The sequence below is a fragment of the Molothrus ater genome, chromosome 17 (genome assembly GCF_012460135.2).
Source record: "Molothrus ater isolate BHLD 08-10-18 breed brown headed cowbird chromosome 17, BPBGC_Mater_1.1, whole genome shotgun sequence".
NCBI classification, from domain to species: domain Eukaryota; kingdom Metazoa; phylum Chordata; class Aves; order Passeriformes; family Icteridae; genus Molothrus; species Molothrus ater.
Genome location: NC_050494.2, coordinates 2,661,757 through 2,679,617, shown reverse-complemented (window position 1 = coordinate 2,679,617; position 17,861 = coordinate 2,661,757). Strand labels below are relative to the sequence as shown.

Sequence of the window (17,861 nt, the reverse complement as noted above, 5' to 3'; positions counted from 1 at the left end):
AATATTTATTTTATATATTATATACTTATATTCTAAAACCTTAAATTATAAGTTTTCTACTACGTGATATTACACACTTCTATTTAAATTACACACTCATAATATTAGTTATATTCTTTAATTTTGGAACTTTCTCCATGGCCTCAGGTCAAATGCAGTGTTCTCCTGGGGGTCAGTGCCTGTCAGCACAGAAAGTCTGAAATTCTCAGAATTTAGGTTTCCAACACTGCAGTTTTCTCAGTGCTCAAGCAGCTCCCTGGGATGAAAGTTCATCTGGTTCTTCCACGAGGCTGCTCTCTCTGCCAAGGGGGGCTCAGAGGGGTGTTTGAGCCAGAAGAACTGAGGGGCAGGTCTAATGTGGTGTAAAATTCTGAGGGGCAGGTGTAAAATTCTCTGCCCTGGCTCACAGAGGTGTGAGCTTTGGCTAAAATCCAGCCCACTCATCCCATCACAACTCAACCTCGAGTGCAACTCTGGAAATACAAATGTGGGAACACGTTCAGGTGCCAGCAGGTAGGAACGCAGCATTTATCATCTCTGCAGCCTCCAGCAGGGGCAGGCATCCCTCCCACAGCTCCTGCCCTGAGCAGAGCCCAGCAGAGCAGGGAGTGCAGGGAAGGGACCCCAGGAGCATCAATTCCTGCACTGGGCACAGCAGGGCTGGGTCAGAGCTCCTGATCAGCACAGACCCCTCCTGGGTGGGAGCAGTGCTGGGAACACTGCACTGCCCTGGCTCCAGGCACATCCAAACAGGTGGAGAAACGACTCCAGCAAAATTTGCTTCAACAGGAAAAACCTGCTTCTCTTTTCCAGAGAACAGCAGTGGCGCAGGAGCCTCAGAGGGAGTGAATGCCTCACAGCAATACTGGGGAGCAGAGAGTGACTGTGCTGCCCTTTGGAGAAACACCAGTGTACACATTCAATACCCAAAAAACAGAACAGAAAGGAGCTGAAATAAAGCCCAGCTCTCTGGAGAGGATTCCTCCTCTCCCTCTGGACTTGTATTGAATAACAGTGAGTGAGGCCAGGGACTTGAGCCAATGAGAAAATGCATTTTCAGGAGATTCCCTCTCCTGGCATGAAATTTCCACACACAGGTTTGAAAACACCTCTCAGTTGCCCATCTCTGGGTCAGAAAAGGGCTCAATCAGACACTGCAGTAACTGCAGGCACACAGGACAAACTCAGGCTGGGTTTGGCCAGAGGAAAGCCCAGAGAGGGACTGACACTAGAGAGGCACAAACACCACTCTGGTGAGCGTGGGGCTGCTCCCCCTTTCCTTCTCTGTCTGACCAAGAGCTCAGAGGAGCATTCACACAGATGATGCCCCTCACCTGCTTCCAAGGAAGGGTGTTCTCCTGGCTCAGCAGCAGCCCAAGCACACAGCTGAGCCCTCTGACCCAGCTCAGGTGTAGAAGGAGCTGCTGGTCCCTGGGCAGGGCCCTCCCAGCGCTGCCTTTCCCCACTGTCCTTACCCTGAGGCTGCCCAGCCCAGCTGGGGCTCAGAGCCTGCCCTAATCAGCAGCCTCCAAACTACTTCCATCAGCACAGGGTGAGCACAGGGGCAGCAATGAGCCCTGCACCAGGCTGGGAGAGCAGGAACTGCAGCTGCTCCTGCCCCTCCTCTGCAGCACAGCTGGGCTGGGCTCCATCCCGAGCACCACCAGCCCTGCAGGGCAGTTTGGAGCCTCACTGCTCACTTTGTTCTGGCTCAGAACCCGCCACAGGCTCTCAGTGATGCTCCATGAAAGTGTCTGTGGGCAGGACACTGCAGGGAGCTGCTGGAACAGGCACTGCCAGAGCCCTGCAAGGGGGGGTGATGTCCCCAGAGCACAGATCATGTCCCCACAACGCAGATAAGGTCTCCAAAGCACAAAAGTTTTGGATTGACCCTTCTCTGTGAACACCTTTGAGCCTGTTAGGGAAACTTCTAGGATGCTGCCCTGGAAGAATTCACCACAGGTTAGAGAGTGCCTCTCACCTTAGGATGAGTGTAAAGGGGCTTCTCCCATGGTGTCCTGCAGCAATGTTAATCTGCCCTTTCTCACAGGTCACTGCCCTTTGTACTGTCCCTGTGTCCCCAAACCATTGTTCCTGACCCCATACTTAACCAAGGACACTCACTGTTTGCCCTGTCCTTGTCCCTGGGTTCCTTCAGCGTGACTGTACAACAAACCTCACTGGAACTCTAAACAGAGACCCTTTCTGTCTTTTTTTACTGATCTAGCTGTGCTGAGAGTGTGGATTGAGTCTGTACTTGCCCAAGCAGCTTTCTCAGAAGATGCTTTTGGGAAAGGTAGCAGCAAACACCATCCATTGATACCAGGCTGCTGCCCTTGCCCTCCTCCAGGCTGTGTGCCCTGATTTGAGGGGTTTGCTGCCTCCAACCCTCAAATTCCACACTAAGAAGCAGCTGAGCTCACCACAGCTCCAGTTTCCCACCCAGCTGCCCTCCCCTGTGCCATCCTTACCAGCTTGGTTTTGTCCATGGCTGCCAGCACTGCGGCGTTGAGCGTTTCCAGGGCAGAGAGAACGTTCCTGTATTCCCCCAGGTATGCTGAGAAATAATCTGCAGCAGGACAGAGCACCATGGTCAGGCTCCTGAGCACCTCCATCCCTGCCTCCCCTGCTCCTGCTCCCCACATTCAGCCCAGAGCTGCAAGGGGGGAATTCACTTCCCTTTCCAGAATCATTCTCCCACTTGGACTGAAATTAAAAATCCTTCCCTATTGTCCTGTGTTGTAAGATGTGGTTTGGGGCTGTGGTTTGGTAAATTCTATCCCCATGTGTCAGAGCTGGGGCAGCTCTCTGCTGTTGATGGGGCAGTTTTTTCTTGATCTCTCCCCCAGCCAATCCTCCCTGCAGGAGATCTCTGCTGTCCATGGCCACTGAGTGTCCCTGCAGGGCTGATCCAATTCCAGCATCCCATGGGGAGATGCTGCGCCCAGGGCAGGAGCCAAGCATTCCTACCTGGATCCAATGTGAGCCTGGCACAGCACAGCAGCCTTTGCCCAGTGCATTGCCAGAGGAGCAGCTTCTGCTGCCCTGCATGGCCAGAGGGAGCCCAGGCCCATCTCCAGCAGCCCTGGAGCTGCAGAGGAAAACTCCCCCCTTGTGCAGGATCCCTGCTCCAGCAGAGCCACAGCTGGCACTGCAGGAGGGCTGAGCCCCCATGGGATGGGGCTGTGCCACCCCCTGACACACAGGGGACAGGGCCTGCTCTCACTCTGGCTCTGGAGTTTTGTATTACTGCATTGTTTATTTTATTTTTATTTTCTTCCCTAGTAAAGAACTGTTATTCCTGCTCCCATATCTTTTCCTGAGAGACCCTTAATTTCAAAATTGTAATAATTAGAATATAAATATTAAAAATATTTAAATATTAAAATATAATTATAATTAAATTATATAATTAATTTTATATAATTAATTATAATTAATTAAATAAATTGATATTATTAAATATAATTAAAATTATTAAAATATAATATTAGAATATAATAAATAAAATTTATTGTGATTTTGAAATTATAATAATAATTTTGAAATAACTATTATTATGATTTCAAAATTATAATAATTCAGAGGGAAAATGCATTTTCCATTTCAGGGGAAGCTCCTGCCTTCCTTAGCAGGCACCTGGCTTTTCAAACCAAGACACCTCTCCCCTTGGGAAAAGCACCTCTGTGCTGGGATCCAGCCTCAGGGACCTCTGAGCCACCCAGTCCAGCCCAGGTCAGACACACACAAACCCCACCACACACCTGGGGAGGGGAAGCTCTCCAGGGCAGGAACATCCCTCACTTACCACACAACTTCTCCGTGTCCACGTTGCTGCAAGAAACACAGAAAAGCTCCTGTTAGATAGTGGGGCTGGTGTGGGGGAAACAGTGGTGGTGAGCAGGGGTCTGGGGGCTTGTCTTGTGTCCTGGTGGATTTTCACGTTCATGTATTTTCACAAGCTGCATTAGAAAAAGAAGGAGCTGCACAGGTTCAGAGCCAGCAGCTCAGGAGCCATTCCCAGCCCCTGCAGCACCCAGGGCCTGAAGGAGCAGGAAAATCTGCTCCACCACCATCTCCTGGAGCTGGAGTGTGCTGGGAGAGCACCTGTGACAACAGAGTGGGGCTGCCATGGAGGTGCCCCCCACCCTGCCTGGCCATTTCTGAGCCTGGAGCTGCTTCTGCAACCCAACCTCTTCCCACAAAGCTGGGGAGCATCCAGCCAGGACTCCCTCCTTGTTCATCCTTGACCTCAGCCCAGGTCCTCCCATGGCCAGACCCCCTCCTCCTCCTCCTCCCTCAGAGCCCAGGTGCTGGGTGACTTCCCAGCCCTCCAGAGAAGCTGTTCCTGCCCTGAAGGTCATTAAAGCAGGGATCTGGCTCCAAAATCCTGGAGGCAGGGGCCAGACCCCCACCCTTTTTACTAACAGAGAGCACAATCCCCCCTGGCATCCCTGCAGGGCTGGGACAGGTCCCTCCTGAGGCTGCTAAAGGTGCTGCTGGGGTTGAGAGGTGTGGGAATCCACAAAATCAGAGGGTTTGGGGAAAGCTGCAAAAGGCAGGACTCAGAGACAGCAGAACTGTGATTAGAGCTAAGCAGCAGCCATGAGATTGGTCAGCAGAAAAATTATTTAAAAAGTAGAAAAGCAAGGACAAATAGAACAATGGTCTGTGTATAAATGCTTGTCTAGAATAACTCCCTAAGCTACAGAAAAGTTTATCTAGCAAGATATTAGGAAGTTTGAAGCTTAATAATGGAGCTCTGTGCACTGTGCTTTAAGGCTCACAAGCAGGTATTGTATTTGAAATAAGCAAGCATTGTTTAACCAAAGGTACCTGTGCTTATGGTGGTTGGATAGAACTACTGTCAATGGGCTTTTGCTTTGTGGGATTGGTCAAAAAGCTCATAAAGTGAGTTGTAACATTAAGTTCTGTGTCTGCTGCCTGGGATGTGAGCTGGTGACATCTTCCCATTGTCATAACCATGTAATGAGAGTGATGCTGAAAAATAAAACAGCTCAAGGCACGTTCCAGCAGTCCTGTCCTGTTTGTGATTTGTACAGAGACCCCAGCTGGCGATAGAGAGGGAGGAGGGAATGCTCAGAAGCAGCCCCAGGTTTTGGGATGGGTCTGCAGGGTGCTGCAGGAGCTGCTCAGGTGGCCAAAGGCACAGAGGCAGAGCTGCTCTCCATGCCCAGAGCCTGCAGGGACAGACCCCAGCATGGCATTTATTCAAATCAGCCTCTGCTCCAGGCCTTCTGCTGCCTCAAAATCCCCCAGATGATTACAACCAATTTTAATCCTGATTGGGAAAGTGGAAGAGAGCCCCAAAGAGAGCTTTTCAAGTGGTTTTCAAGTGTTTAAGTGCTGTCACACATGGGGGAAGTGGCAGTACCTGGAGTTTGCCAGGCTCCCAGCACAGGGAATGCTGCAGTGCTGCTGCCCAGGGGTGGGAAACCATCACCCTGTCCCCTCCTGACACTGCTCACAGGGCAAAGGGACAAAAACACCCCCATGTAAAATTAGAGAACACTGTGTGAACTGTCTAAAATGCCATTTAAGGTGAAATAATTAAGGCGAAAATCTTCCTACAGCTTTTCCTGAGACATCAAAGGCTGTTTGTGTCTCTCCCTTTCTCCTGGGCTCCATTGAGAGCACTTTAACAGTGGGCAGTGGCTCAAAGCAGGGCAATATTTTGGCAGAGCCAGGGCAGGGGGCTGCAGGCTGCTCTGGGACTGCACCTGGAGCTCTGAGCAGCACAGAGGGACAGGAACATTCAGCTCAGCTATTTTAAACACACAGCAGCTGATTCAGGCAGGGCTCTGTGCACTGACCTGGCACTGCAGGCACTTTGTAAAGTGGAGAAAAAAATCCTGTTTCCCTTGAGACTCAATCCAGATAAACCTGCAAAGCCACAGCCCCTCACTCTGCCCAGCTCTGCTGATCCCATCTCTGGGCAGCTCTGCCTGACACAGGCACTGGGGTTTGGGGCACCAGTGGGCACTGGAAAAAGGTTTTGCTCCTTGTGAAGTTTCCCCCTTTATTTCTGGCAGCTGCCTGGAGGCTGCAGAGCTGCTGCAGTGCTGCAAGAGCCCTGGCACTGCAGCATCCACAGCACAGCCCCAGAGCTGCAGGGAAACCTGGCTCCCACCTAAGAGAGGGGTAAAAATCACCCCAGAGGGGATGTGGACACTTTGTGCACACATTATCCAGGCATTTGCACTGGTCCCAGCGAGCACCTGGGGCTGGCACTGGTTTCAGCAGGAACAAGGAGCCACCAGCTCAACTCACTGCCATCCCAGCTCCAGCAAGGTGTGACAGGAGCTGCCATCAACTCCCACCCTGTGGCTCCCAAGGTTATTAATAACTCTTTATATATATATATATATATATATATATATATATATATATATATATATATATATATATATATATATATATATATATATATATATATATATATATATATATATATAAAAGATATATATTTATATATATATATATATCTTTTTATATATATAAATATATATAAGATATATTTATATATATATGTAAAATGTATATAAAGATATAAGAGTATATAAAGAGTATAATAAATATATAATTTTTATATATTTATATACACATGAATTTTATATCTATATAAAATTATATGTATATAAAAATTTTATATATATAAAGATATATATATATAAAGATTTTTACATATATATATATATATATAAAGGTATATATCTTTATATCTTGGCTGCTTAAAAAGAAATATTAACTAATCAATCACTAAAGCACTGACCATTGAACCAATCAATGACACCTCGTGGAGAAATCCCCCCTGTGGGAGCTGTCCAGGGGAGGCTCTGCAGCCGGTTCCAGCAGCAGCCCTGCAGGGGAACCTCTCCCACGTCCCAGAGGCTGCAGCATCCCCCTGGCACAGCAGGGGCAGGACAGAGCACAGCAGGCAAACCCCGGGGCTGCTGGGGCCATTCTGATGCTGCCAGAACTGATTCACCCCCAAACCAGGGTGGAGCTCACCCACAGAGTGCACACCAAATGCTGACCCACTTTGCAGGGCTGCCAGGGGCAGCAGGCTTCCCTCTCTGCCATTCCCACTCCAGGAGAAGAGCCATCCTCTGCCTCCAAAGCACTCATCCTGAGACTCTCCACATCTCCCAGAGCTGTATTTTGACTGTGCTCAAACCACTGATTAACTGTAATTAAGCCTGAACTGATGATGGAGGAGCTTGTCATCATTATGCTGTTGGGATTTTGTCAGAATGTGCCTGGAATTTATGCAAGGAAACAGCAATCAGCTGCAGAAAAGCAGACGGGGTTTGTTTTTTTTTATTATTATTTTTATCATTTATCATGTTGGGAACCTCCACTGCCATCACAGATCTGCTTTCCAAACCTTTTTTGTGTGACACAGAGTGTTTCAGTCACTCTCCATCATCTGGGGCTGGCAGATGCTGCAGTCTCTGAGTAAAGAGAGGAGAGGGAATCCACTCAAATCCCTTCTTCCAGACAATCACAGGCTTGAGGTTATTTCCACCAAGAGACTTTAGGAGGCACCAGGTCAGCATTTCCATCCCTTGTGGCTCCAGGTCAAAGGCTCTGAGCAATCTGCACCCAATTCCTGAACACTCTCATGGAAAGATGCATTTCCAGACCATATTTTTCTAGATTTCCCCAACAGGTGCAGGACAGAAGGACGGGTAAAATCCAGACAGCAATTCCCTGGGCAGGTTTCACAGGGCTGGCATTCAACCCCTGCAATCCTGGATGCAGCTATGGAGCTCTCATACCTCCAGAAACATCAGTGTCTCCTCACCCAGATATTTCAGAGGATGAAAATGCCCTTCTCCAGGAAGATGAACCTCACTGTGCCACTGCCAGAGCTGGTGTGGAGCTCTGGACCAGCCACACAAAGCCATGGACCTGCTGCTGTCCCAGCTGCCATCCAGAGCTGAATTTGGCTTCAACATAAACTTTGAAATGTCACAGAATTAAAGTGAGGGGATACTTTATGCCAAAATGGAACCATTTTCTGAAATGCAGAACAAAACCAGCCTGCTGTGGAGATGTAGAATGTGAAGTGACCCCAGCAGAGGTGTGTGATGCACAGGCCCAGTGTCCCACCTGAGAGCCAGAGGGGTGGGAGGTGGACTGAGAAGGGCATGGGGCTCTCTGGAAGGGGAACAAGAAATGTGGGAGAGCTCTGAAATGTGGGAGAGCTCTGAAATGTGGAGAGCTCTGAAATGTTCATGTTCCCAGCAGCTGCAGGTTCCAGGGGTGGGTGAGGGTCAGGAGGGGTCTGGGCATGGAGATCTCTGCTGCTGCCCCTCCTCAGATCAGCCTGGCAGGGCTGAGGAAACACCAATTCCAGCCTGGACATGACAAACACAGCACCAAACCCACCTGCTGGATTGAGGGTGAAACTTTCCCATCACCACTAAAGCTTCAGGACACAAAGGCAGCACAGCAGATCTGCTTGCAGAGCTTGGAGCTGCTTCCCAGCTTTGTAATATTCTTCAGTCTGGCAGCAAATTTTGGCCAGCTCTCTGAAATATTAAGCTCCTGACAGTGCAAGGGACAAGGCCAGGGGAGAAGGGCTGTCCAAGGCACCATGGGGACAGCAGGGCACCAGCACAGCCCTCATACGACACCAAATCCTGCACTCCCCAAAGCTCACGTTTCCTGCATTTGCAGGAATTTGCAAACAGCTCTGTCTGAGGGTCCCTTCTGCTCTTGGTGCAGGAAGAGAAGCCAAGGCTCACACCCTGCTGAAGGTGTCACCAGCTCAGTGCTGTCACAGCTGCCCTCATTAGGTAACGAGCTCTGGGGGCTCTGCTGCAGCCACGGCTCCCCGGGCAGCCCAGCCCAGTCAGGCCCCCTCAGCTGCTCCAGATGGATGGAACAAGCCCCACCTGAAGGTAGGAGACCTTCCCTGCTCAGTTTTGAGCTGGGTTAAAGCTCTCAGCTTCACTGAATTCCCAGAATGACCAGGTTGGAAGAGACCTTCAAGATCACTGAGTCCAACCCAGCCCCAAGCCCTCAACTCAACCCTGGCACCCAGTGCCACATCCAGGCTTTGTTAAACACCCCCAGGGATGGGGACTCCACCACCTCCCCAGGCAGAACATTCCAGAACTTTATCACCCTTTCAGTAAAGAACTTTTCCCTAATATCCAACCTGTATTTCCCTTGACACATCTTTTGCTGCTCCCTGTGTTTTCCAGGGCTGTTGTGACTCTGAGATCACCCCAAAATGGAGCAAGAGGAAAGGAGCATTTCCAGAGGAAAGGGAACACTCACTGCAGCTTCCTGGGATCACAGCCCAGAAACAGAGAGGTTTCAGAGATGTTTTCCTGCTGCCCACACCCACAAGCCCAACCAGCAGGCTCCAAGGAAAGCAGCACAAGGCTGCCCACCCCTGCTGTGGGAACCAAACCCAGCTCCACCAGCACTGGGAGTTCACCATTCCCACTGCCCCAGTCCTGAGTGGGTGGTGACACTGGGTGTCTGCTGTTGGTGGCATTTGGTGGCTGTTGGCATCTCAGGGGGACAAGTGCCCTCTGTGCCACCACCCTGGCTCCCTGCAAAGCCCTGGGACAGCGTGTGCAGCTCAGGCTGCCCCAGATTTCCTCACCCTGGCAGGGACCTGTGCCCTGGTCAAGGGTGTCAGAGGTGCAGGGGAAGCCAAAGCTGCCCCCCAGACTGGGGAGAAGCTGCAGCCCCTTGTCCCCCAGCAGCACCCCAGTGTGTGGACAGACCCCAGCCATGCAATGCAGCAGCACCCAGCTCCTCCCAGTGCCAGGACAGACTCACCCAGCTGGGCATAGAGACCCCAGTGAGGCCAAAATACCCAAAAAGCTGGGATGAGAATCCCAGAGAAGCCCAGCAGAGCCCTCTGGATAGCACCACTCATGAGGAGACCAGAACTAAACTCAATTCCTTCTCCTGATCTGTGGGGCTTTTTTTCACAAGTAGCTGCCCTAAATTCCCTGTTAGGAGACCAGAGCTAAACTCAATTCCTTCTCCTGATCTGTGGGGCTTTTTTTTTTTTACAAGTAGCTGTCCTAAATTCCCTTCTACATGCACCAGGCCCACTTGTGTGGAAAGCAGCTCTTACATAAGTGCCAAGTAGCTCCTGAGTCAGCAGTGGCAGAGTCTGTGACTTTGTGTGTCCCCACACCAGCACAGGCTCCTGCAGGCACACAGCCTGCTCCACAGGCTGCCTATTCCTGGAGCACATTTCCCAAACCACAAGAATGGCATTTTCAATGCTTGCTTGCCTTCTGGAGCTGCAGGAAATCCATGGCTGCTCTCAAAATCTCTGGCTGCTCTCAGCACTCCCAGGGCTCACTGCTGGTTTCAGTGGCTCTGTGGCAAGAGGTGGGTTTGTCTCACCCTGATTATTTATCACACCCGCCTCCCAAGCTCCTCCACCTCCAGTCAGGCAGTTTTAGCTTCTCCTGCATCTCCTCAGTGCCACCACCATGGTACTCACTCTGAGTGACACCTGTCAATGCCACTGAACAACTCCCACAGCTCCTCCGAGCTCAGGATGCCATCAGAGAAATAGTTCTTGAACTCCTCAAATGACAGCTTCCCATCATCTGCATTCAAAGGAAAGGGAAGAATAATTATATATCTGTGGAAAGCAGCATCCCAGCCCTGCGTGGGATGGGGCTGGGCGTGTTCTGCATCATAATTACAGCACAAATCTCCCTGAGAGCCTGGCCCACCAGCCCAGCAAAGACACTGGGTGCTGCTGGAAGTGCAGGTGGGAATTTCAGCCCTTCCCTAAAGGCCCCACTGTGGTGTTCTCAGAAAGGCACACAGACTGTCCAAGAACAGCACACTGAGGGCAGCACCAGATTTCCATGGAAAGAAAGTGCTCTCCATGGACTCAAGAGCTTTTTCCTTCCTCTCTGTGGAGGACTGCAGCTCCTGGGCTGCATTGTGATCTGCAATAAAAGCATCTCCTGTGCTACCATGAAGGAAAAGAGCCAAGAGAGTGTGGGAAGGCTCAGGGACATCCCTTGTGATTTTGGACCTCTTGGTTTATGGGTGCTGGATTAAAAACTGGGTGGCAGAGCCTAATTCCCAAATGCCAGGGGCTGCAGGGGCACCCAGAAACAGAATCCCCCAGCCAGGAGGGTGAAACTTTCCCATCACCACTAAAGCTTCAGGACACAAAGGCAGCACAGCAGATCTGCTTGCAGAGCTTGCAGCTGCTTCCCAGCTTTGTAATATTCTTCAGTCTGGCAGCAAATTTTGCCCAGCTCTCTGAAATATTAGTTCCTGACAGTGCAAGGGACAAGGCCAGGGGAGAAGGGCTGTCCAAGGCACCATGGGGACAGCAGGGCACCAGCACAGCCCTCATACAACACCAAATCCTGCACTCCCCAAAGCCCACGTTTCCTACATTTGCAGGAATTTGCAAACAGCTCTGAAGGTCCCTTCTGCCCTGTAAAACCCTGCACTGAGCACGGAGACAGAACCATCCTGTGAGGGACCCAGCAGAAGCCTGACAGGCCCTGGGCAGGAGAAGGGCTTGGAAGGGGCTGTGTCCTGCACGGTGCACGGATGGGAACTGGGAGAGCCCATTCCCCAAGCCCTGGGCAGGCTCTGGGATCCAGGTGAAGCAGAAAAGCCTTTTCCACCCTCCCTCTCGCAGCCAAACCTCCCAGAGGAACAAAGCACTCACCGTTCTTGTCGGCTCGCCGGAAAATCTGCAAGACAAAACACAAGAGGAGAGAAGGGCAGCTGAGCAGTGAGGCAGGCAGCAGCCAGCAGCACGGAAAAACACCTCCAGGAGCTCAGGGAGAACAGCTCCAGCTGGTGGGACTGCACAGGCTGCCCTGGGAAATGCCCCTTTGCCAATGATTAAACCCATTTCTTGCCCTTAATGCACAGAGCTCTTGGCTGAGTGAGCCCAGCACTCACAGCAAGCACCTTTAGAGAACACACAGGCAAAGCAGAAAGGACTTTGCTGCATCCTGTGATGGCAACTGTTTAATTTTTCAGTCCTTTTAAAGGAAAGAACATTAGGAATAAACCCAGTCTGTAAGGAAGCACTTTGTGCATCACCAGCACTCCAGCACCTGCATCAAGGAGCAGCTCCTGCCCTGAGCTTTGTAACCAGCCCTCAGCACAGCCCTTCCCACAGCTCCTCGGCATGCACACTCACTGTAATTAATCATTAATGAGTTAATTAATCTGTAACTGCTTCTGCCACAGGGCACAGCTGGAGAGCTGCTCCAGTTCAGGGTCTCAGCACAGATTCCCAACCATGAGGCTTCTCCCATGACCCAGGAGAAAGCTGGGGCTGCTCAGCCCTGCTGGGACCTGATGCACCAGGAATTATTTGGGCTGACTCTAGAGAGGAACAGCATCACCTCTGAAGCCTGGCAACGTTTTTCCAGACCAAAATGTACAAGGTTTTGTCCAGCACATCCTAATGGAGGCAACAACAGAAAATTTTCTATGTGGAAACCATCCTTTATATCATCCTGGCTTGTGGCCACATTTCTCTTCACAGAGAAAAGCAAGGCACAACTTCCCAAGGATATTTCTGGGAATCACAGAGAGGAACCTCAGAGAAAGAAAGAACAATTCTTATCTCATTTACTGCTCCTGTGTTGTTCACAAGTGGAATGCATTGTGGAAGATTGTTTACCTGAAGGGAATTGGTAATTGGATTCTGGTGTGAGTGTTTTGATTCACTGACCAATTGAATCCAGGGGTGTTGGGACTGTCACTGACAGGAGATTCTGGGCAGTTGAGTGGAGTGTTTGTGCAGATTCAGTGTAATATAACATAGAAAAATATTGTATAATAAAATAATTCATTAATTAGCCTATATATAATAAAATAATAACTAATTAGCCTTCTGAATAGAGTCCTCCTCATCATTCCTCCCTTTGTCGGGGTTGCCCTGATTTACTATACTGGCTGATGAAGGAATCTGCAGGTCTGAAGAAAGATTAGGAAAGAAAAAGGGCCAGGAAAGGAGACAGAACTTTTCTATTCTTGCCCCCACACCCAGAACAGCCCTCTGCACAGGCAGAGGCACCACTGCTCCTCCTGCACTGCCCACCACCAGCTCTGTGCATGTCCCCAGGCCCTGACATCCCCCTGAGAACCTGAGGCAAAGGAGGAGCTGCCCAGGAAAACCCCCTGAGCCTCTGGCTTGCAGCTGGGTTGAGGTTTTTCTAGGGCTGGAGCTCCCTGGGTCCTTCCCTGGGAATCAGGAGCAGGAGCAGCTCCTTGGAGGATGCTCCTGTGAGCACAGCGAGCTCGTCCTTCCCCAAGCTGAAGAGCAGGGGCTGCCTTGGGCCAGGCAGCTCCAAGGAACCATCCCCAGGGTCCCAGCTGGCCAGGAAAGGTCCCAGCTGGCCAGGAAAGGGGGTGGGCACTCCCTGAGCACCACACAGCACACACTGAGCTGAGATGGAAACCTGCAGCTCCCAAACGCTGGTGATTCCTCTGGATTTTAGAGCAAAGCTTTCTCCAGGCTAATGGGCTCCTTGTGGGGTCTCACAGCTGCAGGGGCAGCACCCGTGGTATTGTATTTACAGTATTTACTGTATTACAATTTTAAATTTGTATTTATTGTATTCCTGGCCCAAAAAAGGCAGGAATGATGACTCTGACTCCATGTTCTCAGAAGGCTCATTTATTACTTTATGATACTATATTATGTTAAAGAATAATATACTATACTATACTAAAGAATACAGCAAGGATACTTACTGAATGCTAAAAAGATAATAATGAAAACTGGTGACTCTCTCCAGAGTCCTGACACAGCTTGGCCCTGATTGGCCAAAGAGTGAAAACAACTCCCAGCAGAATGCAATGGAACAATCACCTGTGGGTGAACAATCTCCAAACACATTGCACATGTGAGCACAACACAGGAGAAGCAAATGAGATCAGAATTGTTTTCCTTTTCTCTGAGGCTTCTCAGCTTCCCAGGAGAAAAATCCTGGGCATGAAGGAATTTTTCCAGAGAATGTGAATGCCACAGGCGTGGGTCCCACCCTGCCACGGACTCTCCATCAAGGGAGAAGCTTCATCCTGCAGAGCTGTGTGTCATCAGAGGGACATGTGGCTCGTGTGGCTCCAGGTGTCCCAAAGGCCATCCAGCTCATCCCAGAGACAGCCAAGTGTCACCCAGGCACTTCGAGCAAGGGCAAACATTTCCCACTCTCAGGCTGGCCTTGCTCAGCAGGGCTTATCTGTGGGCTCAGAGGCAGAACTCAGCTTCAGGGGAGACCAGAGACCTGAGCTGTGGTGGTGTTCACAGGAGTCCCAGGACCAGGGAAGAGATGAGAATGTTGACTTTATGTTTCAGAAGGCTGATTTATTATTTTATTATATATATTATATTAAAACTATACTAAAAGAATAGAAGAAAGGATTTCATCAGAAGGCTTGCCAGGGAAGCAGAGAGAATGGAATGATAACAAAATCCTGTGACTGACTGAGATAGTCCAGACAGCTGGACTGTCCGGATTGCCCATTAAGATTGGCCATTAATTAGAAACAACCACATGAGACCAATCCCAGATCCACCTGTTGCATTCTACAGATAATCATTGTTTACATTTTGTTCCTGAAGCCTCTCAGCTTCTCAAGAGAAAAAGGGAAAATCCCAGCAAAGGGATTTTTCAGAAAATATCATAACTACACTGAGGTGGTCTCTAATCTGGGGTTAGCCCATCCTGGCTTCAGCAGGAGCCTCAGCACACAGAGTGGGTGCCTGTTCCTCACTCACAAGGTTCAGTAAGTTACATGAGCCAGTGCACACAGGACAGCTGCCTGGAGCTCCAGAGGAACATACCCCAGAAAGGATGGAGATTATAGGATTCCTCCCTGCCTGCAGGTGTGGAGGCAGCTGCAGTGCTGGGGAGGGGACAGCTGCCCTGGGGACATGGACAGGCTGCAGCCAGGCAGCACCGTCCTTCCTTCAGCTCCCATGTCCCGGGAGGGCACAGAGCAAGCCCCGGGCATGAGGGATGAATCTCCCTGAGGCTGGAGATGCTGCACAGGGCCATGGCAGCACTGCGGCTCACACCGCGCCTGCAGCGAAGCCCTCCTCCTCCTCCTCCTCCTCCTCCCTGCTCCCAAAGGCAGGAGATGTGCTGGCAGGTCCCAGAGGAGCAGCAGCCACGGGGATGTGCAGTGGGCAGTGCTGCCAGGGGCAGGCAGGGATCCTGCCCTGCTGCAAAGGGATACTCACTCACCCCGACCAGCCTGGGTGTCACAGACATCTTTTATGAAAAATCCTTCCCTTAGGATTTTTCCTCCTGAGAAGCTGAGAGGCCTCAGGAACAAAATGTAAACATTGATTATCTGCAGCTGTGGAATGCAACAGGTGGATCTTTGATTAGCCCATGTTAGTTGTTTCTAATTAATGGCCAATCACAGTCAGCTGGCTCAGACAGAGAGTCTGAGACCGAGCCTTTGTTATCATTCTTTCTTATTCTATTCTTAGCTAGCCTTCTGATGAAATCCTTTCTTTTATTCGTTTAGTATAGTTTAAATGTAATATATATATCATAAAATAATAAATCAGCCTTCTAAAACATGGAGTCAGATCCTCATCTCCTCCTTCATCCTCAGACCCCTGTGAACAGGGTCACATCTGGGGGCAGCTGGGCACCGGCCAAGTGCCCAGAGCCAAAGGTGCAGAGATGAAACTCACCCTGCCAAGCTCTGGAGCAAAGGTGGGAGCAAAGGAGTCACAGGGTAGAGGAAGAGAAGCCGTCAGAACCCGGAAAGCAGCTGCTAGCGTTGTTAACATTTCCCATTTTAATTGCTTTAATGACACCCTGAGGGATGGATGTGCGACTCAGCGAGTGCCCTGAGGAGCTGAGCTGGAACACAGCTGTCACCACCCCCCCCCTCCTGCCCACCTCCCCTCAGCCGAGTAATTAGCGCGGTTAATGATGCTGGCTGGAGAGCCTGGCAGCCCGAGCCCCCCAGGCAGGAGAGAGACCCCGACCCCAGCTGGCAGCTGAGCGGCACCACGGCTTCCCAGCGCCTCCCGGGGCATGCCGGGGGCTTTGGACTGGACCAGACGTGGCTGGTCCACACTGGGATCTGCTGTTCCCCTCCTCTGGCATGGGCTGGGGCACGGGGGTGAACGGGAGAGGGTCAGGACGGAGATGGCAGCTGGGACATGGCAGCTGGCACCAACCTGGGCTGTGCCAGTGCCCGGGCACCCCATCCTCGCTGCCTTTCTCCTCCTCCCCGGGCACCCCATCCTCGCTGCCTTTCTCCTCCTCCTCCTCCTCCCTGCGGCAGGCCAGGGACAGCACCTGTGTCCCCGCACGTCCCTGGTCCCCAGGGTGGCTCAGAGCGCAGCAGTGCCGGACACTCGGCAATGCCAGGGCTCTGTCACCACGGCGATTTGGACAGGAGCAGGAGGGCCGGAGGTGCTCCAGGGGTGGCTGTGGCCCGGGCTGTGCCCCTGGCCCATGGCCGGCATGCAGCCGCCTCCCCCGGAGCCCCGGCCCCCGGCACAGGAGGGGACGCGGTGTGACAGGAGGAACTGTGCCAGCAGTTCCCCGAGCACAAAGAGAGGCACCACCTGCATTTCCCACTCCCCCGTGCCACCCACAGCCGCCAGGATGCCGAGGCAACCTCCAACCCGCACGGAGCATCCTCCTCCACAATCCCGGAGCGTCGGGAGCGGGCAGGGACAGGGCTGCACCCGGGGGCTGCACCCGGGGGCTGCCGCAGGCAACGCTCTGCTGGATCCCATGGCTGTGAACAGCTCCAGGGAACCTTCCACGGCCTTCCGGCCACACAGCTCCCGCTCCGGGAGTCATGACAGCCAGCTCTGGATGAGGCGTGGGCTGTTCCCAGCCACCAGAGGCCCAGCATTCGGCAGAAGGACACGACATCATTACTGAAGCCATCACGACCACGCTGCCACGGGCGCATCCCCCGGGCCGGTTCCTGCGGGAAGGAGCCTCACCCGATCGCAGCCGTGCGGCGGCTCCCGAGCGGAGCACGGGCTGCGGGGGTCCCGCCCGCGGTACTCACGTCGTGGAAGATGGGCAGCGGCTGGCGGCGGGGCTTGGGGCCGCGATCTGCGGAGAGCAGGCACACGGCCAGCAGCTCGGCACACGACATCATGGTCCCGCCGGGCGCGGTGCTGCGGGCACCGGGGAGCGGAGCGGTACCGGAGGGTGCGGTGCGGTGCCCTGAGATGCGGTGCGGTACTGCAGGGCACAGGTTCGGTGCGGTGCCCGGGATGCGGTGCGGTGCCCGAGATGCGGTGCGGTGCCCTGGGATGCGGTGCGGTACTGCAGGGCACAGGTTCGGTGCAGTACCCCGGGGTGCGGTGCGGTGCCCCGGGATGCGGTGCGGTGCCCCGGGATGCGGTGCGGTGCCGCAGGGCAGGGGCGCTGCTGTACGGATGGGTTCGGTGCGGTGCCGTGGGGCACGGCTCGGTGCGGTACCGTAGAGATGGGCTGGGTGCGAAAAGAATGGCCTCGGTGCGGTAGGGATGGGTCTGGTTCTGTGCCTAAGGGATCAGATGCGTGCCGGAGGGACGGGTTCGGTGCGGTGCCGGAGGGATGGGTTCGGCTCTCCTCGGTTCGGCAGGGATGGTTCGGCTGGGCTCAGCTCGGTTCGGCAGGTTGGCTCGGCTCGGTTTTGTTAGCTCGGTTTGGTTGGCTCGGTTCGGCCCGGCTCGGTTGGGCTCGCTCCGTGCGCAGGTCGCGCCCCGCCGATCCCGACTCAGCCGAGCGGCTCCGCCGCCCCAGCCAACTTTGCCTCCGCGGAGGGCCCGCCCCCGCCGCCATTCTATTGGCCACGAGCTGTGATTGACATCAATAACC

General features: G+C 52.4%; 1 protein-coding gene across 1 annotated transcript in view; it reads right to left on the bottom strand.

The window, feature by feature from the left end:
- NECAB3 (N-terminal EF-hand calcium binding protein 3) overlaps window positions 1-17,778 on the bottom strand; it is a 31,577-nt gene extending 13,799 nt beyond the window's left edge. Inside the window, exons 1-5 of the mRNA XM_036395747.2 lie at window positions 17,062-17,778; window positions 11,711-11,735; window positions 10,508-10,616; window positions 3,809-3,834; window positions 2,472-2,569 (exon numbers count right to left, since the gene is read on the bottom strand). Of these exons, the coding sequence (XP_036251640.1) occupies window positions 2,472-2,569; window positions 3,809-3,834; window positions 10,508-10,616; window positions 11,711-11,735; window positions 17,062-17,154 (351 nt within the window). The 5' untranslated portion in view covers window positions 17,155-17,778. The remainder of the gene's footprint in view (window positions 1-2,471; window positions 2,570-3,808; window positions 3,835-10,507; window positions 10,617-11,710; window positions 11,736-17,061) is intronic.
- Between the last annotated feature and the right edge of the window lie 83 nt (window positions 17,779-17,861).